The 23916-nt window shown below is 40.2% G+C and overlaps 1 protein-coding gene across 1 annotated transcript in view; it reads left to right on the forward strand.

Annotated features, from left to right (window-relative positions):
• ablim2 (actin binding LIM protein family, member 2) overlaps window positions 1-23916 on the forward strand; it is a 293837-nt gene that overhangs the window by 225126 nt on the left and 44795 nt on the right. The window contains exon 12 of the mRNA XM_059964839.1: window positions 7693-7810. Within this exon, the coding sequence (XP_059820822.1) occupies window positions 7693-7810 (118 nt within the window). The remainder of the gene's footprint in view (window positions 1-7692; window positions 7811-23916) is intronic.

Here is a 23916-nt window from a genome sequence, read left to right on the forward strand (position 1 = left end):
TTAACTTTCACACATAACTGGAGATTCTGTAGTAGGTTTCATGACTTTGACCATTGTCTTAATTCAATCTTGTATAACACTTATATGTATCTTTTTATCACTTTGACAGTGAACTTGAAATATTATTAGATTGCAGCCAAAATTTTGTAGGATTGCATCGAAATCTTTATAAGACTGCAGTTGAAATTTTATCAGATTACAACCAAGGTTATATTAGATTGCAGTCAATCCCTCGCTAGATTGCAATTTAGATGTTTTTTAAATCTAGGTTACAACAGAAAAAAATTCTTCATAGTCCACTGGCTTGCACAAATTTAATTTAAACATGATATTAATTTCAGCACTAGTCTGATTTTTACAAATATGTTTTTTTTAGAGTAGCAACATATAGTAGTTTCCTCATTCTTATTCTGCCAGATGGTGTCTTAAACTTGGGGGTTTTCTCAGACAATTTATAGAGGAAGCTTTTACCTCCTTTTAATGTTGTGTGCTGAAGTTTCCCACTTCACCTGGGATTCTCCTGAGTCCATAAATCTTCGCAACAGTCCTTGCCGACTATGCCAAATTGTTGGATTCTGATGTTTTTGGTCCAAAGTTCTTTGGGAAGTCGTGAATAAGGCACAAAACTTATTGCATCATGACCATTTTGTTAAGCATTAAGAGAACAAAAGAAGAGCCTGGTACTGACAGCAGAACAGAGCAAAGAGCAGAAAAGAAGAAAGATAGCAAGCCAATGTACTCTATTCTTCTTATAGCATAGACAACAGACATTACATTCCATTCCAATTTGTAGAGATTATTCCAATAATGCAGTGTCCAAGAAGTTTCCAGAGAATACCAAGAAGTGCAAGCACTAGGGCACTAAACAATTGCATAAGCTGAGGTATTGTTATTAGATACAAGCAGGCATAGGAGAGTTAAACTAAAAAGAAAATAACAATTAAACAGTCTGGTCCAATAGAACCCTGCACAAGTCAACTGTAGTGCTATTGGCAGTTGCTAAAGTCACATGAAAGAGACACTGAGAAGCAAGGATTTGTTCTGAATGTGAATGTTGTCAAGAGGCTGCAGAAAAAAAATTACCTAAATGATACTGAGATGGGGGATTTATCCTGCAAAAGCAGACTGAAAAACTAACATTGCTTTAACTGGAGTTAAGAAGTTTGAGAAGAGATTTGGAAAAGGTATTTATACATGATTGGTTTAGATGGATTTAATTTAGGAAAATTGTTTCCATTCGTGCTGGCTCAGAGTTTTTATAGGCAGAAGACAAAGGGATGATAAAAGGGAAAACTTTAGAGCAAAATGTTTTGATCTGACTCACTGTCTTAAGGAGGCTAGAAACATCTTCAAAGATTGCTAAATGGAATTGGAGAGATAAATGAGACAAAGTAGTTGTAATTGTAAAATAAATTGAACTGACTGGCTTGGTTTGCAGGGAGCTGCAATGTTTCAATGGACCAATTGATTTCCTGTGCTGGAAGTATTTTATAATTCTATTAACATATATGGGCCACTGGAGGAGACCTGTAAGTGGGTAGCTTGGTATTTAGCACTAATTTTTTGGAGTCCATTGTCAGGGTGAATTTTTTCTAGATCAGGAGAATACAGCATGGATGCAGAGAAAGCTTCCTTGAAGTCATAACTTTAGAAAAATACCAGTCCTATATAACCATATAACAATTACAGCATGGAAACAGGCCATCTCGGCCCTTCTAGTCCGTGCCAATCACATACTCTCACCTAGTCCCATTGACCCGCTCTCAGCCCATAACCCTCCATTCCTTTCCTGTCCATAAACCTATCCAATTTCGCTTTAAATTACAATACCAAACCTACCTCTACCACTTCTACTAGAAGCTCATTCCACACAATAACCACTCCCTGAGTAAAGAAATTCCCCCTCATGTTACCCTTAAACTTTTGCCCCCTAAGTCTCAACTCATGTCCTCTTGTTTGAATCAAAAATTCTAGGTGAGGCAGCACTTCTCCTGCAGCCTGTCAAGATCATCTACTGAATCCAGTGCTTTCAGAGCAACCACTACATCGATAAGATCCAACGTAGATTGAGGAACTGCTTTGTCGAGCACCTTTTCTCCGTCCACAACAGACCAACTTTCCATTCCCATTCTAACATGTCACTCCAAGACCTCCTCTACTCTTAGGTTAAAAGAGCAACACCTCGTATTCTTTTTGGGTTGCCTCCACCCTGACTGCATAAAAACTGAACTCCCTAAATTTTGTTAATTTCTCCCCCTCCTTTTCTCTTTTTCCATTCACCATTCTGGCTCTCCTCTTACCCATTCTCTTCTCCTCACCTGCATATCACCTCTGCCTGGTACCTTTCCTTTTTTTCACACTATCCACTCTCCTCTCCTATTGGTTCATTCTTCAGCCCTTTCCCTTTTCCACCTATCACCTCCCAGCCTTTTCCTTCATCCAGCTCCCTCACCTGGTCTCTCATATCACGTCAGTTTGTGGTGCTTCTCCTCCCCCTCCCACCCCACCACTACCTTATTCTGCCTTCTTCCCTCTTCCTTTCCAATCCTGACAATGGGTCTCGGCCCAAAGCATCATCTCTTTATTCCTCTCCATAGGTGCTGCCTGACCTGCTGAGGTCCTCCAGCATTTTGCATTCCTTTCTTTAGAAAAATAATCTTAGTACTCAAACTAGCTTTCCTTATGGTTTAGCAAAATAATGTCTGCTGCTGCTTTACATCCATGCTTTACTTTCAGGGCTTGAATTGGAACTGGGTGTAAGTAAATTCATCATGCAGGTTATATTTAGACTCAAAAATGTAAGGGTAAAGAACTTTGAAACCTCGCATACATACTGTATTTTAGATTAATGAAGACAGATATTTATAACAACTTAGATATGAAACAAAGACATTTTATATCCCCAGCACATTTCCCTAGACAACAAGAGCAGCTCTAAAAGAAAATATATGGACATCCTTGGTAAATGCACTGACTTTAAAGGAGAAAAAATGGGAAGGCATCATCAGCGATAGGACAGTAATTAACAATGAAAACTGGTCGGGTTGTAAAATGGCCAGATGATACATTCCATTAAAGTACCACGAAGATGTTGAACAGAAGTATTTATCTCAGAGAATCTACATATTTACTAAGGGTGAAATCGTAGAGCTGCTGCTTCACAGATCCAGCAACCCATGTTTGATCATGTGTGCCCTTAGGAGTGTATAGATTTCCTCCAGGTGCTCTGGTTTTTTGCAAAAGACACCTGAGTTGTCAGGTTAATTAAGCAATGTAAGCTGCCCCAGTCCACAGCTGAGTGATAAGATCTGAATAAAATTGAGGGAATGCAGGAGAATAAAATGGGAACAATGTAATTGGATGTTTGATAGTGGGCAGGACACAGCTCTTCAAATATATGATGAGGGTTACTGCTCTTACTGTACTTTCAGGCAGCAAGTTGCAGATTTTATTCACTCCCTGAAATAGAGGATCAAAGTATTTTCATGAAAATAGTTCCTTTCTCTACAGTTAAATAGGTTTCTCTTATACCCCTCAATTAACGTTCGCTTTAGCTTTCCAAAGCCTCTACCCAAATGTATTACAGTGGAAGATAGAAAATGCATGTCAAAGGGTCAATGTTGCATTACTCATGGGAGATTTCAAGAAAAGAAATATCAATATTTTCATTCTGGGCATTGTCCTCATAAATATCCGCTGCACCTTCTGCTGTTCAGACACATATTTCTTGTCATGTTGAGGCCAGTAAGCAAACTGTGGTTTGAGCATATCTTTTATTTTATGACTTGGGTAATATTGGTGATTAACCTGTCTACCTTTTTAACAATCTTAGTGATCACTTGTGCCACCTTTAAAGGTTTGTGAGTAGATTTGACAATGCCCTTTGTTCTTCCAAATTACACATTATTTGGCCATTTATTATATACTGTGATTTGGTGCCTCTCGCCAAATGTATTTCAATGGGAAATAGAAAATGCATGTCAAAGGGGCAATGTTACGATAGTTATGAGAGATCTCAGTATGGCGGTAAATTGGGAAAATCAGGTTGGTGCTAGATCCCAAGAGGAGGATTTTGTAGAATGCCTATGAGTTGGTTTTTTAGTGTAGCCTATGGCTAAGCCCACGAGAAGATCAGCTATTCTGGAATGGGTGTAGTGAATTGATGAGAGAACTTAAAGTAAAGGAATCTTTAGGGGACAGTGATTATAATATCACCCTGCAATTTGAGGAAAAGCTCAAGGAGAGGGTAAAGGGAGGAAGTGGAGTAGGGTAGAAGTTAAAATCAGATGTATCAATATTTCTGCGGAGGAACAGGAATTCCAGAGGTAGGAGAGATGAACTGGCCAATATTGATTGGAAGAGGACACCAGCAGGGAAGACAGCAGAACAGCAATGGCTGGAGTTTCTGGGAGAAATGCTGAAGGTGCAGGATGGATACATCCCAAAGATGAAGTATTCTAAAGGTGAGGAGATGCAACCGTGACTGACAAGTCAAAACCAACATAAAAACCAAAGCATATAATAGAGCAAAAATTAGTGGGAAGTTAGAGGTTTGGGAAGCTTTTAAAAACAACAGAAAGCAACTAATAAAGTCATAAAGAAGGAAATGATGAAATATGAAGGTATGCTGGCCAATAGTATTAAAATGAATGCCAAAAGTTTCTTCAGATTTATAAAGTGTAAAAAAGAGTTGAGAGTAAAAATCGGACAACTGGAAAATGATGCTGGAATGGTAGAAGTGGGGGACAGGGAAATGACAAACAAACTGAATAAGTTGTTTGTATCCGTGTTCACTGTGGATATCACTAGCAGTATGATGGAAGTTCGAGATTATTGGGGCAGAAATGAGTGAAGTTGCCATTACTAGGGAGAAGGTACTTGGGAAGCTGAAAAGTCTGATGGCAGATAAGTCAGCTGGAGCAGATAGTCTGCACCCTAGGGTTCTGAGAGAGGTGCTGAAGAGATTGTGGAGGCATTAGTATTGATCTTTCAGTAATCAATGGATTCTGGCATGGTTCTGGAAGACTGGAAAATTGCAAATATCACTCCACTCTTCAAGAAGGGAAAGAGGCAGAAGAAAGAAAATTACAGGCCTTTCTCACTGTGATCTCGGTGGTTAGGAAGATGTTGGAGTCGATTGTTAAGGATGTGGTTTCAGTGTACCTGGAGGCAAATAATAAAATGGACCAAAGTCAACATGGTTTCCTTAAGAGAAAATCTTTGAAGAAATAACAAGCAAGATAGACAAAGGACAATTGGTGAATGTTATGTACTTGGATTTTCAGATGGCCTTTCACCAGGTGCCACATATGAGGCTACCTACAGGAAAGATACTAGCATGGATAGAGCATTGGCTGCTTGACAGGAGGCAAAGAATGGGAATAAAGGGAGTCTTTTCTGGTTGGCTGCCGTTGACTGGTGGTGTTCTGCAGAGTTCTATATTGGGACCATTTCTTTTTATGTTATATATCAGTGATTTGGATGATGGAATTGATGGCTTGTGGCCATGTTTGAAAATAATGCAAAGATAGGTGAGGAGGCAGTAGTTCTGAAGAATCAGAGAGCCTGAAGAAGGACAGACAGATTTGGAGAATGGACAAAGAAGTGGCAGATGGAATACAGTATCGGGAATTGTGTGGTCATGCACTTTGGTAGAGGAAGTAAATGTGTAGTCTATTTTCTAATTGGAGAGATAATCCAAAAATCTGAGGTGTGAAGGGACTTGAGTCCTTGTGCAGGATTCCCTAAAGGTTGACTATGTGGTGAGGAAGGGTAATGCAATGTTAGCATTAATTTCGAGAAGACTAAAATATAAAAGCAAAGATGTAATATTGAGGCTTTATAAGGCACTGATGAGGCCACACTTGGGGTATTGTGAGCAGTTTGGACTCCTTATGTAAGAAAGGATGTGCCAACATTGGAGACGGTTCAAAGGAGGTTTAGAAAATGATTCTGAGATTGAAAGGTTTATCATATGAGAGCATTTGATGGCTGTGAGTCTGTACTCACTGGAATTCAGAAGAATGAAGGGAAATCTCATTGAAACCTATTGAATGTTGAAAGGCCTCGATAGTTTGAACGTGAAGAGGATCTTTCCTGTGTTGGGGGAGTCGGGTAAGATCAGAGGAAACAACCTCAGAATAGAGGAACATCCATTTAGAATGCAAATGAGGAGAAATTTCTTTGGTCAATCTGAGGAATTCATTGCTACTGGCAGTTATGGAGGCCAAGTCATTAAGTATATTTAAGGCATAGGTCGATAGGTTCTTGGTTAGTCAGGGCATGAAAGGTTACGGGAAGAAGGCAAGAGATTGGGGCTGAGAGGGCAATAGTTCAGCCATGATGAAATGGCAGAGCAGACTCAATGGGCCAAATGGCCTAATTTTGCTCCATTATCTTATAGTTTTATGGTATTACTTTGTCCTTCGCTGAATTTAATATTTCTCATTTCTTCTTCCTAACTGATAAGATCCATAGTTCATAGCTTTCCTCTTCGCTGTCAATCAGATAGTAATTTGCTGTATCAACTGTTAACTGCTTTATCATGCTGTCTACATTTAGACTCAAATATAGAGGAACTGATCATTCTGGAAGTCAAATAGTAACAACAAATGTTCTTAAACTTGTACTAAGTTTACCATATTTGCATTGTGTTGAAGAAGAGTGATCCTGTGTGCGTTAATTAAAAACAAAGTAGGATTATCTCAGTGACAGTGCTACAGTCTATATTGTCACTGAGTTAACAGTGAAAATGGTTCACCTATAGTAAAACTAGTATTAAAAAAGATTCTAGCATCTGCAGATTTTCTCTTGTTTGGAATTACATGTGATTTGTATTTTAAAGAATTGTGCTATAAGTGTTAATTTCAGAAATTGAAGGATACAACATAATCTGTTTATTAAAATTTACTAATAAGTATGGTAGAAAAAGTATGAAGTCAAAAATATAGTTCATTTTTGCTTTGATTCTGTACATTTACAAATAGAAGCAGGCTGACTTTTTTTAAAGAATATAAATGAAAATAACAACTGAAATTAACTGCATGGTTATGCAAAAGCAGAAATACTGAAAATAACAACTACATTTGGAACAACACACACAAAATGCTGGTGGAACACAGCAGGCCAGGCAGCATCTATAGTGAGAAGCGCTGTCGACGTTTCGGGCTGAGACCCTTCGTCAGGACGAAGATCTGCAGATTTCCTCGTGTTTGAACGACATTTGGAAGTTGGTCTTGCATCTACAAGTTCACTGAATGACTTTCATCACACATTGTTGCATTGCTCATATCATGTTCAATCCAATAAGCTGTTTAGTATAACAGGCTTAAGTTCATATGAGAAAGCTGTAACCTGAAATAAGGTTAGTAGCCTGAATTAAGATGAGCATATGACCATTAAGTCAGTGTTTTATTTGCTCTCAAAGCTTAGTACACTATTGAAATCTCAGCCTGAATGATGAGCACAAACCTATGAAATGGGAATTGATTCCACATGTAAATATGCACAGATCAAATTTTTTTTCCAAGCCCCATAAGGGAAGGCTTCATCTGTTCTTGGAAACTGCAGTGAAACTTAAGAATGCATATTTAGGAAGCCCAAAATGGAACTAATGTTAAAATGATTGTTCTAACTAAGTGATTGATGGACTGATAGCTGTTAATGAGCACATGGATTATTTATGTTTTACAGGATGAACAGGAAGGACCTAGACAGCGCAGAGCCTCCAGTCCTGGATCCTTTGGGTCTCTTGGCTATGGGCGTTATACACCAACATTGTCTCGCTCACCACAACATTTCCACAGACCAGGTATTAACTGAACGATTATAGTACCTTCCATTGTATAATGCCAAAGCGAAAATGTAACAAAGTTTTCTTCCTGAAATGTTCAATGGACCACTTCACTGTGAACTATACCTGTTACAATCTTATAGCAGGAACAAATTGCTTTCCAGGAAAATAACCAATTAAAAATTTAAGCCAAACCAAAGGCTCATGATAACACATGCTCAACTTGTTGATCATACTGGTGGGATTCAAAATGTGTCTTAAAGTTAAGTGATAGGAATAAATAGCTTGGAGCAATTTAGGGAGGCACTCCAGAATGGCAAATGTAATGTTAGCGTTTATTTCCAGAGGACTTGAACAGGGGTTCCCAATCTTTTTTTCGTCATGGATCAATACCATTAAGCAAGGGCCCTGTAGAGCCCAGGTTAGGAACCCCTGGGCTAGAATATAAAAGCAGGAGTGTAATACTGAGGCTTTATAAGGTATTGGTCAGACTACATTTGGAGTATTGTGGGCAGTTTTGGGCCCCATATCTGAGAAGCTAAGAAAGGGTGTGTTAGCATTGGTGAAAGTCCAGAGTATAATCACAAGAATGATCCCAGGAATGAAAAGGTGGGCATATAATTCATGTTTGATGGTTCTGGGCCTGTACTCACTAGAGTTTAGAGAAATAAGGTTGGGGGGGGGGTATCTTATTGAAAACTCATATTTTGAAAGCAGAGAATGCTTCCAATAATGGGAGTCTTGGATCAGAGAGGATGTCCCTTTAGAACAGAGATGAGAAGGAATTTCTTAAGTCAGGGGTTGGTGAAGCTATGGAATTCATTGGCAAAGATAGCTGTGGAGACTAAGTCATTGAAAATATTTAAAGCGGTGGTTGATAGGTAGTAGATCTGTAAGGATGTCAAAGGTTACAGGAAGAAGGCAAGGGAATGTAATTGAGAGGAAGAATAAATCAACTGTGATTGAATGATGGAGCAGATTCTGTGGGTTGAATGGTCTAATTCTGCTCCTATGCAATGTTCCCTCTAATTTTTAGTAGTCAGTATGGGCAAAAATCTTATGTTGTGCAAATTTTTTTCCTGTGACAAAAGTATGTGCGCACATGCCACAGTTTATGTAGGCTTACAAAATATTTGACATAAAACTGCGCAGAATAACAACAAAATAACATACTTATTTAAGTCACTCGGTTATTTTTTTCTCTTTCCTGTCTTTGGCATTTACCCATTCTTTGTAAATTCTATCTAGACTAATAGAACTTCCATCCAATTGATAGCTTTTGATTCTTATTAACATATCCAAATGACATTCACCTAAACGGTTTCTCAGTTTTTGAGTTGATTCATTAGGCTAAAACCTCGCTCCCAGTCCGCACTGGACGCAAGAAAGGTTCCCCCAATGTCCATCAACTGTGCAAGGTCGCAAAACTTCATTTTGAAGTACAAATGCCACCATATGAACAAAGTTTGAAATCAGTTTGGATTTAATTTTTTCTTGCATGGAAAATTTGAAATCATTGAACTGTCTAACTATTACAGTATTTTCAGCTAGAAAATCATGATATTTTAAACATAAGGCATTAAATTGTTCATCGCCAAATATGAAGTTTATGATGTGAACACTGTACACCAAAGATGGTTGCCGCAATGATGCAGCTGTCCAAACCGGAACAGGAAAGGTGAGCTGACGTAAATTAGTGACATTCATTGTGGTATTCAAAAAACTGACTAACTAGTTAACAGAAACATTTTGCCAAAAGATTATTTTCAATAAGTATAATTATTAATTACTACATTATTTTAGGTAACTAACTTTTCATGTGTACATTAATTTCCTTTCTGTGCTGGTTGAAAAATATGTGCGTGCACACACGCGCACAGCTTAGAGAGAACATAACTCCTATGTCTTTTGGTCTAATAAGAACAGGAAAGGCTACTCAATAGTTGTAGAAGGGAAAAATGTCTCAGGGCAATGAGCTTTCATCAAAACATGAAAAGTTAGAGTTACATAGGTTTTAAGATGCAGAAAAAGGCAGAAAAGGAGAAGGAAGGAATACAGTCAGAAGACAACTGAGATTAAATGACAAAAATATATCAGTACAAGGAGTAATGGGAATGCATGTAGTAATATGGAGCAAGCAGACTAGCAAAGTTTCAACTGACAGAATAGTTAGATGAAATTGTAAGAAGAAAATGTTTGATGGAAATTTAAAATAATATACTGCTACTTTAAATAGTTGAAATCAGTGTCAAATCCAAAATGGTATCTTGTGCTAATTGGGAAAATGAGATACTGCTTCTGAAGCTGACATGGAACTTCTGTGGTGTGCATTTCTTGATTTCTTTTTAAACCAAAACAAAATCTCCCCTTTTAACAAATATTTATTTAAAAATCTTCTTCTCTTTAAACTCAGATTTATCAATTTTTAAGCATTAAAAGTGCTTCTAGGAAAACATTTCAATTTAATTGGATCAAACTACAGTTAATGAGAATCACACAAAAATTTGCTTTTATTGTAGAATTGCTATTTTGGAGCATCAGGAGAATGTTTAGTTGAACAGGCAAGATAACCATATTCCGGGAACTTGCAACAAACTTTACAACCACAACTGGGAGGTATAATCAATAATGCAAAAGAGGATTTATGCTGTGATTACCAGCAATTCCAGATTGAACCTGGAGCAGAATCTGAAACTAGGTTGACTTCAATGGAGACTCTAAGATTGTGTGAAACAACCAAGTATATTATTTCTGTTCTGTTGAATGGGTTTAAAATATTTACATGTATTTATTTTAGTTATGATGCAATAACTTCCTTGACTTTATCATTTTTAAAAGTTATTGAATATCAGATGTATTCAAACACCATCTTTGGTAGATTTTACAGATGGTAAAGTAAAATCAAGGTTTGTTTGCCTGTCTATGGTTTAGGATATTCCAGAGACCTTTGTGTCCTTAATGTACCATTGGAGGCCTTCCTGTAGCTCAGACCATGCCACCGAGCTTCAGGAGATAGGTCCTCTCTTACTGGAGGTATTTTGAGAGAGTAATTTTATTTTGTCTGGAAGAACCTAAAGCTAGCAATTGCTGATTAAAAATAAGGTGTGGGCTATTTAACTCAGAGATAAAATAAGGTTCTTTCTCTGAGGACATGCGTATTTGGAGAAATTTTCTCAGAAGTTGGTAGAAGCAATTAAGTAGTGAAATTAAGTTTATAATGAGATCATCCAGGATCTAATTAAATGGTGGAGCAAGTTTATATGTTGTCAGGGAACCAAGATGAACCAATGACTGAGCAAAAGAGATCATGATTGAAAATTGCTTGAAGTGAATTGGGAGAATAAGAATAACTCTTGGATGTAGAAATCGCAGTGAGTGGTGAGGAGATCAGGGGAAGAGGTATCACTGTTGTTGTTGGCAAGGGGGACATTGAGTGGATAGGAATTGTTTATTAATTGAGAAACAGTTGAGGGAATTGTGATAATTTCATGAGAGAGATCAGAAAATTTGTGATTGTTGTGGGATGAGGTAAATTAGGAAAATTGTGATTGACTTTTGGTTGAGGGAAAACCAGCAACAAGACCTCAGATTGGGATAATGTTAAGTTTCTTTTCATTTTTTATGCCGCTAACATTAGATTCAGTTTCCTTGAGTGTAGTGAGTGCTAATACCTTGTTGTCTTCATTTAATTTATATTGTAAGAATACAAATGGCACAATTCACCTCTTTCAGGTTTAAGGTATATTACCTCTTGTTTGTCTAAGAATGTGAAATTGCTTGAACTTCTGTTTTGGGGAATTATAAAACTCTGCTGAGCAATTTAATTTGAATGCTAAATTTGGTTATGGGCAGGTAGAGAGGGCTCATTGTGCAGTTCATTGCCACCAGTCAAGGCTCTCAGTCTGAGAGAAGATGATACAATATTCTGTAACAGATAGCACATAGAAAATGTTGACATTACTGTCACTCTACTAGAGGCAGAGATTCTATCCAAATAATTGTATGTATGTCCTTCTGTAGAGTAGTTGCATATAAACCCTGAAAATTAAGACAGTTATTTCTACATGGGCAAACCCATATTATTTAATGTATTACATTTGACATGAACATATATGGCTATTTGGCCAATTGAATCTATGCTATATGGAGCAATACAGTTAGTCACTTATCTCTATTCTACTCCCATAGATTGGACTTGTATTTCCCTCAAGAGCCTATCCAACTTCTTCCTTTGTTTTAGAGATACAGTGCAGAACAGCCGTTCTAGCCCACTAAGTCGTGTCACTCAGCAATGCACCAATTTAACTCTAGTCTAATTATGAGACAATTTACAATGACCAATTAACCTACTAACCATTTCATCTTTGGACTGTGGGAGTTAACTGGAGCACCCAGAGGAAACCTACACACTTCACAAGAAGGAAATACAAACTTCCTAATAGAGGATGCCGGAATTGAACTCTGAATTCTAACAACCGGAGCTGTAATAGCATCACACTAACCACTGCACTGCCATTCGCCTGGTTTCTTTTTGAAATCCTTGCTTCCCTTCACTTACACCAACCTCACAGGCAGCAAATTCCAAGTGATTACCCCCTACTATCTAAAAATGACCTCATGTTCTTGTGTTTCTTGCCAGAATTTTAAATTTCTGTGCTCCTTTCCTTATACCGTCATCTATTGGGAATAGGTTTTGTTAGAGTGCTAAACCAGCAAAAATCTTGTACACCTTCAGTCATTTCTCACCTTATCTTCCTTTACTTAAAGTTCAACAACTTAAAATTCTTCGATTTAAATTTGCAACAAAAATCAATCATCCAAGAACCTTTCAAATAAATCTCCTTTGTACCTTCTCAAGACCTTCAGATCCTTCTTAAAGTATCGTAAACACTGCAATCCAATCCAATCCAAGTTGCCACTTTTAAGGAACTATGGACCTTAGCCCCAAGGTCCCACTGTTCATCAACACTTCATAACACTCCCAAAATACATCATGTCATAAATTAAATGTCAAGATTAAATTCCATTTGTCAACATTCCACCCAATTTTCCATCTGATTTACATCCTGCTGTACCTTAGACACTTTTCTCACTAGCCACAACACAACCATCTACAACTTACTAATCATGCTATCTACATTTGTATCCAAGTTCATAACACAATATTGCTAACAACTTAAGTCCCAGCAACTCTACCTGTAGTTCACCACATATCACAGACTTCCAATCAGAAAACTACTCTTCTACCATCACACCTACTTCCAAAGACCAAGCCAGTTGTGTAATAATTAGCCAGTTCATCTTGGATTCCATGTGCCTTCACCTTCTGGACCAGCCTACAGCAAGGGAACTTGACAATGTCTACCATCCTACCTCCGTTGTTCCTCTTAGTTACCTGCTAAAGAAAGTTCAGTCAAATAAGTAAGGTGATATTTCCTTCACAGAAGGTGTTCAGCTCCTACCTGTCCAAATCCTGTCTCTTAAAATTTTTACCATTAATTTCTCTGCCACAAACCTAAGCATCTTGCTACCTGGTTTATCACCATTCCCCTTCTTAAATAAAGGAACAATTTTAGCTGTACACCAATCTAGCACCTCTTTGATGGCTAACACAGATGCAAAAATCTCTCTAGAACCCAGCCTATCTCCTCTTTTGCTTCCCATAGCATGATGAGATAAGTCTCAACTGGCCCTGAAGACCTATCAACCTCATGCATCCTGTAATATCTAATACTTCTCTCCTCTGAATATTGACCTGCTCCATGTCCACTCACCCTTGTTGAATTCTCTTTCTTGCTGAAAGCAGATGAGAAATACTCATGTAAGATCCAACCCTCACTCCCTGGTTCCACACATAATTTACTTCTTTGATCCCTAAAGGAATCCACTCTTTCCCTGAATATCTTCTTGCTTCTGATATTCTTACAGAATGTCTTTGGATTCTCCTCGCTGCAGATTCATTAGGGACATTTAAGAAAATCTTTAGATGAATGGAGGGCTGTGTAGGAAGGAAGGATTAGATTGATCTTAGATTAGGTTAAAATGGTTGACGCAACATCCTGGGCTGAAGGACTTGTACTATGGAGTAGTCTGTTCTATGTTCTACACACTCTATCTCAAGAGACTCCTTTGATTCCAGTTACCTGCACCTGCCAAAAGATTCCTTTATTTTCCTTACCAAGCATTCAATATACTTTTTCATCCAATTTTTCCTAATGTTATTTCTTTATCTTTCACCCTTACATGAATACAATGGCACTGAAGTCTTACTCTCTTTTAAAAGGCTCTCACTTGGCAAATGTAATTTTACTAGCAAGTATCTATCTGCTCCTCATCTGCTTTTACCTGATGTTATCCTTCATTATTGAAATGACAGCAAAGTGAGACTAGACATAATGTCAATGATGGTGAAATAGCTCTCTTTATAAGACATAGGAGCAGAATTAGGCCATTTGGCCCATTGAGTTTGCTCTGCCATTCCATCACGTGACATTTCTTATCCCCCTCATTCCCATTATCTTGTCTTCTCCCCTTAATCTTTGACTCCCTGCCTTCAGGAACCTACTAACCTCTGCAGCCATCCACAGATTCATGACCCTCTGGCTAAAGGAAGTTCCTCCTCATCTCTGTTCTAAATAGATGTCTTTTTATTCTGAAGCCATGCCCTGTGATCCTATACTCCCCCACTACAGGAAACATTCTCTTCATGTCCACTTTATCTAGGCCTTTCAATATTCAATAGGTTTCAATAAATCTCCCCCATTCTTCTCTCCAGTGAGTACAAGCCTAGAGCCATTAAAAACTCCTCATACATTAACCTTTTCATTCCCAAAACCTCCTCAGAACCCTCTCCAATGCCAGCATATCCTTTCTTAGATAAGGGGTCCTAAATTGCTCATAATACTCCAAGTGCTGTCTGACTAATGCTTTATAAAGCCTCAACATCACATCCTTATGCCTGTATTCTAGTCCTGTTGAAATGCTAACTTTGCATTAGCCTCCCTCATCACCATCTCAATCTGTAGTTTAACTTTTCCTGCACAAGGACTTCAAAGGCCCTTAGCATCTTCAATTTTTGAATTTTCTCCTTGCTTAGAAAAATAGTCTATGCCCTTATTCCTTCTACCAAAGAGCATAACCATACACTTCCCTAAATTATATTTCTTCTGCATTTCTTTGCCAATTCTTCCAATCTGTCTGAGTCTTTCGGTAGACTTCCTCCTTCCTCAACAGTACCTGCCCCTCCACCTATCTTTGTATCATCTGCAAACTTGGCCTCAAAGCCATCAATTCTGTCATCCAAGTCATTGAGATATAACATGAAGAGTAGACCCTGCACTGTCACTGGCAGCCAACCAGAAAAGGTGCCCTTTATTCCAACTCTTTGGCTTTTTACAGTCAGCCAATCTTCTATCCATGCTGGTATTTTTCCTGTAATATCATGGACTCTTACCTTGTTAAGCAACCTCATGTACAGCACCTTGTCAAAGGCTTCCTGAAAATCCAAGTAAACAACATCCACTGATGCTCCTTTGTCTATCCTGCTTGTCATTTTCTCAAAGAATTCAAACAGATTTGTTTGCCAAGATTTCCCCTTAAAATCATAACAAATTTGGCCTATTTTATCATGTCCCTCCAAGTGCCCTGAAAACTCATCCTTACCAACATCTTCCCAACCACTGAAGTCAGGCTAACTGGTTATCATTTCATTTCTTCTGTCTCCCTCCCTTCTTAAAGAGTGAAGTGAATTTTCCAGTCCTCTAAAACCAATCTAGAATCTAGTGATTCTTGAATGATCATTACCAATGTCTCTGCATTTTCTTCAGCTAACTCTTTAATAACCCTGAGGTGTAGTCCATCTGGTCCAGTTGACTTATTTGCCTTCAGACCTTTCAGCTTCCCAAGCACCTAAACTCATTTCTGCCCTCTAACGCTCTTGAATTACTGGCGTTCTGCTAGTGTCTTCCATAGTGAAGACTGACACAAAATACTTACTAAGTTCATCCACCATTTTTCATCCCCCATTCCTATCTCTCCAGTGTCATTTTGTTTAGTTTTCTGAGCCAGATTTGGTCTTGAATTAATTATTCCAACATATACTTCCTGATACAATTCCTGCTCGTTGGCAGTCCTTTGGTTTGGATGATTAAGATTACTTGCTGTATGGTTAAGGTCCCAGATATCCTGTGGGGAATAGTATGTTCACTTCATTTCCTGCTAACAACCATTTCCAATACTGTCTTTTAGAAATGAAATGGACAAAAGAAAGTCTAACAAATGGCAAACTTTGTTCGTTTGTGAGCTTCATTAACAACTACCTACAAATTTCTTTGAGTCTTTGAGGAAGATTTTTGATTTATAAAAAACAACACAAAATTTTAATTAGACAGTGCTTATCTATAGAAAGATTTCATCGAATAATTATCATCAGTTGTCTATAAACCTTTCCATCTCAAGCTGTTTTACATTACATTATATAGAATGCAGTGACTGATTCATTAGTCCTTTTAAGCCAATAAGATTGTAGATTAAAGTACATTCAAGGCCCGAGATTTAATATGTTGCAGTGTTGGTCCAGTATTAAAAGAAGGGCATAGTTGAAGTAGTTCAAAAATATTAGAGGTTTTCTGGACTAACACATAGAATGGCTGGCTTATGTGGAAAGTGTGAACCAGCTAGGCTTGTATCTGTCACAGTTTAGAAGAAAGAAATGTTACTTACTTGAAATATAAAAGGTCTTGAGGAAATAATGTAGAGAATGTAAAGAATCCATTTCTTCTTGTTGGGCAATCTAGAGTTAGAGCTCGCTGATTTCAATATAAGGATCAACCATTTAAGAGAGAGAAGAGGTACTTTATTGGTGCTTTTGGGGGATTTGAAAGCATATGGTGTATTGGCCTTCATCAATCATGGAATTGAATTTAGGAGCTGAGAGGTAATGTTCCAGCTATATAGGACCCTGGCTAGACCCCATTTGGAGTACTGTGCTCAGTTCTGGTCGCCTCACTACAGGAAGGATGTGGAAGCCTAGAGGGTGCAGAGGAGATTTACAAGGATGTTGCCTGGATTGGGGTGCTTGCCTTATGAGAATAGGTTGAGTGAACTGGGCCTTTTCTCCTTGGAGTGAAGGAGGATGAGAGGTGACCTGATAGAGGTGTACAAGATGCTGAGAGGCATTGATCGTGTGGATAGTCAGAGGCTTTTTCCCAGGGCTGAAATGGTTGCCACAAGAGGACACAGGTTTAAGGTGCTGGGGAATAGGTACAGAGGAGATGTCAGGGGTAAGTTTTTTACTCAGAGAGTGGTGGGTGTGTGGAATGGACTGCCGGCAATGGTGGTGGAGGTGGATATGATAGGGTCTTTTAAGAGGCTTTTAGATAGGTACATGGAACTTAGTAAAATAGAGGGCTATGGGTAAGCCTAGTAATTTCTGAGGTAGGGACATGTTCAGCACAACTTTGTGGGCCTGTATTGTGCTGTAGGTTTTCTATGTTTCTATGTAAATATTTGGTGCTCTCTTCCACGAAGAATGAGGAAAACCGTCTCTAAGCCAGAGTTAGATAGATTATTCCGAAGCAAGGGGAAATGGTTATTAGCAGTAAATGCACTAAATTATTTAATAGTGGAGAAGATTTGACTGGCCAAGTGGCCTAATCCTGCTCCTTATTTCTATCAACAGACAAAAGAGGCTTTAAACTAATGTGGCAAGGGGGTGGGAACAAGTGCAGAGAGACAGAGGGGTGTAAAATGAGGGTAGAAGCAAAAAGTAGTAAGGTGAAAAGTAAAAGTGGCTGGCAGGCAAATCCAGGGCAAAAAGCAAAAAGAGTCACTTTTCAACATAATTGTATAAGGGCTAAGAGTGTTGTAAAAACAAGCCTGAAGGCTTTGTGTGTCAATGTGAGGAGCATTCGTAACAAGGTGGATGAATTGAATGTGCAGATAGTTATTAATGAATATGATATAGTCAGGATCACAGAGACATGGCTCCAGGGTGACCAAGGATGGGAGCTCAACATCCAGGGATATTCAATATTCAGGAGGGATAGACAGGAAAGAAAAGGAGATGGGGTAGCATTGCTGGTTAGAGAGGAGATTAACGCAATAGAAAGGAAGGACATTAGCCTGGAGGATGTGGAATCGATATGGGTAAAGCTGCATAACACTAAGGGGCAGAAAACACTGGTGGGAGTTGTGTACAGGCCACCTAACAGTAGTAGTGAGGTTGGGGATGGCATTAAACAGGAAATTAGAAATGCGTGCAATAAAGGAACAGTAGTTATAATGGGTGACTTCAATCTACCTATAGATTGGGTGAACCAAATTGGTAAGGGTGCTGAGGAAGAGGATTTCGTGGAATGTATGCGGGATGGTTTTCTGAACCAACATGTCGAGGAACCAACTAGAGAGCAGGCCATTCTAGATTGGGTATTGAGCAATGAGGAAGGGTTAGTTAGCAATCTTGTCGTGCGAGGCCCCTTGGGTAAGGGTGACCATAAGATGGTGGAACTCTTCATTAAGATGGAGAGTGACATAGTTAATTCAGAAACAAAGGTTCTGAACTTAAAGAAGCGTAACTTGAAGGTATGAGACGTGAATTAGCTAAGATAGACTGGCAAATGATACTTAAAGGGTTGATGGTAGATATGCAATGGCAATCATTTAAAGATCGCATGGATGAACTACAACAATTGTTCATCCCACTTTGGCAAAAGAATAAACCAGGGAAGGTAGTGCACCCGTGGCTGACAAGGGAAATTAGGGATAGTATCAAGTCCAAAGAAGAAACATATAAATTAGCAAAAAAAAGCGGCACACCAGAGGACTGGGAGAAATCCAGAGACCAGCAGAGGAAGACAAAGGGCTTAATTAGGAAAGGGAAAAAAGATTATGAGAGAAAGCTGGCAGGGAACATAAAAACTGGCTCTAAAAGCTTTTATAGATACGTGAAAAGAAAAAGATTGGTCAAGACAAATGTAGGTCCTTTACAGTCAGAAACAGATGAATTGATCATAGGGAACAAAGACATGGCAGACCAATTGAATAACTACTTTGGTTCTGTCTTCATTAAGGAGGACATAAATAATCTTCCAGAAATAGTAAGGGACCGAGGGTCTAGTGAGATGGAGGAACTGAGGGAAATACATGTTAGTAGGGAAGTGCTGTTAGGTAAATTGAAGGGATTAAAGGCAGATAAGTCACCATGGCCAGATGGTCTGCAACCCAGAGTGCTTAAGGAAGTAGCCCAAGAAATAGTGGATGCATTAGTGAGAATTGTTCAAAACTCCTTAGATTCTGGATTAGTTCCTGAGGATTGGAGGGTGGCTAATGTAACCCCACTTTTTAAAAAAGGAGGGAGAGAGAAACTGGGGAATTATAGACCGGTTAGTCTGACATCGGTGTTGGGGTAAATGCTAGAGTCGGTTATCAATGATGTGATAACAGCACATTTGGAAAGAGGTGAAATCATCGGACAAAGTCAGCATGGATTTGTGAAAGGAAAATCATGTCTGACGAATCTTATAGAATTTTTTGAGGATGAATGCAGTGGAACAGAGAGACCTAGGAATAACCGTGCATAGTTCCCTGAAGGTGGAGTCCCATGTAGATAGGGTGGTGAAGAAACCTTTTGGAACACTGGCCTTTATAAATCAGAGCATTGAGTACAGAAGTTGGGATGTAATGTTAAAATTGTACAAGGCATTGGTAAGGCCAAATTTGGAATATTGTGTACAGTTCTGGTCACCGAATTATAGGAAAGATACCAATAAATTAGAGAGAGTGCAGAGATGATTTACTAGGATGTTACCTGGGTTTCAGCACTTAAGTTACAGAGAAAGGTTGAACAAGTTAGGTCTCTATTCATTGGAGCGTAGAAGGTTGAGGGGGGATTTGATCGAGGTATTTAAAATTTTGAGAGGGATAGATAGAGTTGACGTGAATAGGCTGTTTCCATTGAGAATAGGGGAGATTCAAATGAGAGGACATGATTTGAGAGTTAGGGGGCAAAAGTTTAAGGGAAACACGAGGGGGTATTTCTTTACTCAGAGAGTGATAGCTGTGTGGAATGAGCTTCCTGTAGAAGTAGTAGAGGCCAGTTCATTTGTGTCATTTAAGGTAAAATTGGATAGGTATATGGACAGGAGAGGAGTGGAGGGTTATGGGCTGAGTGCGGGTAGGTGGGACTAGGTGAGATTAAGAGTTCGGCGCGGACTAGGAGGGCCGAGATGGCCTGTTTCCGTGCTGTGATTGTTATATGGTTATATATAACTAGTAGAGTGAATAGGGGAGAGCCAGTGGATGTGGTATATTTAGATTTTAAAAAGGCTTTTGACAAGGTCCCACACAGGAGATTAGTGTGCAAACTTAAAGCACACGGTATTGGGGGTATGGTATTGATGTAGATAGAGAATTGGTTGGCATTCAGGAAGCAAAGAGTGTGGGAGTAAATGGGACCTTTTCAGAATGGCAGGCAGTGACTAGTGGGGTACCACAAGGCTCAGTGCTGGGACCCCAGTTGTTTACAATATATATTAATGATTTAGACGAGGGAATTAAATGCAGCATCTCCAAGTTTGCGGATGACTCAAAGCTGGGCGGCAGTGTTAGCTGTGAGGAGGATGTTAAGAGGATACAGGGTGACTTGGATAGGTTAGGTGAGTGGGCAAATTCATGGCAGATGTAATTTAATGTGGATAAACAGGAAAACAGATTATTATCTGAACGGTGGCCGATTAGGAAAAAGGGAGATGCAACGAGACCTGTGTGTCATTGTACACCAGTCATTGAAGGTGGGATGCAAGTACAGCAGGCGGTGAAAATGTCAAATGGTATGTTGGCATTCATAGCAAAAGGATTTGAGTACAGGAGCAGGGAGGTTCTACTGCAGTTTTACAAGGCCTTGGTGAGACCACACTTAGAATATTGTGTGCAGTTTTGGTCCCCTAATCTGAGGAAAGACATTCTTGCCATAGAGGGAGTACAGAGAAGGTTCACCAGATTGATTCCTGGGATGGCAGGACTTTCATATGAAGAAAGACTGGATCGACTAGGCTTATACTCACTGGAATTTAGAAGATTGAAGGGGGATCTTATTGAAATGTATAAAATTCTAAAGGGATTGGACAGGCTAGATGCAGGAAGATTGTTTCTGATGTTGGGGAAGTCCAGAACGAGGGGTCACAGTTTAAGGATAAAGAGGAAGCCTTTTAGGACCGAGATGAGGAAAAACTTCTTCACACAGAGAGTGGTGAATCTGTGGAATTCTCTGCCACAGGAAACAGTTTAGGCCGGTTCATTGGCTATATTTAAGAGGAAGTTAGATATGGCCCTTGTGGCTAAAGGGATCGGGGGTATGGAGAGAAAACAGATTCAAGGCTCTGAGTTGGACGATCAGCCATGATCATATTGAATGGCGGTGCAGGCTCAAAGGGCCAAATGGCCTACTCCTACACCTATTTTCTATGTTTCTATAAAAGACTAGATTCTGGTATCTGGTGCAAAAAAAATCCTATTGGAAGAACGCAGCTGGTTGAGGGACATCTGTAAAGCCAAAGTGAAAGTTGATGATTTAGGTCAAGACCTACATCAGGACTGATAGTATAGAGGGAAGATAGCCAATATATATAAGTTAGAGAAGGGCTAGTCTGTGATAGATGGAACCAGATTAAGAATCAGATTAGCAGGAGTGTTGTGATAGAGGCTAGTAAGTGATTAGTGGAAACATAAGAAAAGAGAAAAAAAAAATTGCTCGATAGAGCAGCTAGGAAATGGGATAATCAGTGCCTAGAAGGTAATTTGTCCTCAAAGTGAAGTTTCCAGTCTAGGATTTTTGAAATGACCACCTCCTTCAAAAATGCAAAAGTACATTGTGAGAATATTTTTGACATCCTAGGTGAAGCCCTCACATGCATTTCTTCCATTCCTCGCACATCTGTTCTCATTTCCACCTCCTCAGAACAGAGAGAGTTCCTATCTTCCTTATCTTTTCCTCTTCTAGCCTTTGTATCCAACATGTTATACTTTCACTTCCACCAGTTCCATTGGGATCCTGACATCTCCTCTTGTCCTCTTTCCCCCTCCTTCTGCTTCTTAAAAGGACGTCTTGTATCTCTTGATCAACTAAGCACTTCCCCTGCAACTACACAAGGTGCAACACTCCTGCACTTGTTCCTGCAACTACACAAGGTGCAACGCTCCTCTACTTGTCCCTGCAAGTACTACATGTTGCAACTCTCCTGCACTTGTCCCTGCAACTACACAAGGTGCAGCGCTCCTCCACTAGTTCCTGCAACTACACAAGGTGCAGCGCTCCTGCACTTGTTCCTGCAACTACACAAGGTGCAGCGCTCCTGCACTTGTTCCTGCAACTACACAAGGTGCAGCGCTCCTGCACTTGTTCCTGCAACTACACAAGGTGCAACACTCCTCTACTTGTCCCTGCAAGTACTACATGTTGCAACTCTCCTCCACTAGTTCCTGCAACCACACAAGGTGCAGCGCTCCTCCACTAGTTCCTGCAACCACACAAGGTGCAGCGCTCCTCCACTAGTTCCTGCAACCACACAAGGTGCAGCGCTCCTCCACTAGTTCCTGCAACTACACAAGGTGCAGCGCTCCTGCACTTGTTCCTGCAACTACACAAGGTGCAACACTCCTCTACTTGTTCCTGCAACTACACAAGGTGCAGCGCTCCTGCACTTGTTCCTGCAACTACACAAGGTGCAACCCGCCTCCACTTGTTCCTGCAACTACACAAGGTGCAACACTCCTCTACTTGTTCCTGCAACTACACAAGGTGCAGCGCTCCTGCACTTGTTCCTGCATCTACACAAGGTGCAACCCGCCTCCACTTGTTCCTGCAACTACACAAGGTGCAACACTCCTCTACTTGTCCCTGCAAGTACTACATGTTGCAACACTCCTGCACTTGTCCCTGCAACTACACAAGGTGCAGCGCTCCTCCACTTGTTCCTGCAACTACACAAGGTGCAGCGCTCCTGCACTTGTTCCTGCAACTACACAAGGTGCAACCCGCCTCCACTTGTTCCTGCAACTACACAAGGTGCAACACTCCTCTACTTGTCCCTGCAAGTACTACATGTTGCAACACTCCTGCACTTGTCCCTGCAACTACACAAGGTGCAGCGCTCCTCCACTTGTTCCTGCAACTACACAAGGTGCAGCGTTCCTGCACTTGTTCCTGCAACTACACAAGGTGCAACACTCCTCTACTTGTCCCTGCAAGTACTACATGTTGCAACACTCCTGCACTTGTCCCTGCAACTACACAAGGTGCAGCGCTGCTCCACTTGTCCCTGCAACTACACAAGGTGCAGCGCTGCTCCACTTGTTCCTGCAACTACACAAGGTGCAGCGCTCCTGCACTTGTTCCTGCAACTACACAAGGTGCAGCCCGCCTCCACTTGTTCCTGCAACTACACAAGGTGCAGCGCTCCTGCACTTGTTCCTGCAACTACACAAGGTGCAACCCGCCTCCACTTGTTCCTGCAACTACACAAGGTGCAGCGCTCCTGCACTTGTTCCTGCAACTACACAAGGTGCAACACTCCTCTACTTGTCCCTGCAAGTACTACATGTTGCAACTCTCCTGCACTTGTCCCTGCAACTACACAAGGTGCAGCGTTCCTGCACTTGTTCCTGCAACTACACAAGGTGCAACACTCCTCTACTTGTCCCTGCAAGTACTACATGTTGCAACACTCCTGCACTTGTCCCTGCAACTACACAAGGTGCAGCGCTCCTCCACTAGTTCCTGCAACTACACAAGGTGCAGCGCTCCTGCACTTGTTCCTGCAACTACACAAGGTGCAACACTCCTCTACTTGTTCCTGCAACTACACAAGGTGCAGCGCTCCTGCACTTGTTCCTGCAACTACACAAGGTGCAACCCGCCTCCACTTTGTTCCTGCAACTACACAAGGTGCAACACTCCTCTACTTGTCCCTGCAAGTACTACATGTTGCAACACTCCTGCACTTCTTCCTGCAACTACACAAGGTGCAACCCGCCTCCACTTGTTCCTGCAACTACATGAGGTTCAACACTCCTGCATTTGTTCCTGCATCTACATGAGGTTCAGCACACCTGCATTTGCCCCTGCCCCA

The sequence above is a fragment of the Hypanus sabinus genome, chromosome 3, assembly GCF_030144855.1.
Source record: "Hypanus sabinus isolate sHypSab1 chromosome 3, sHypSab1.hap1, whole genome shotgun sequence".
Taxonomy (NCBI): Eukaryota; Metazoa; Chordata; class Chondrichthyes; order Myliobatiformes; family Dasyatidae; genus Hypanus; species Hypanus sabinus.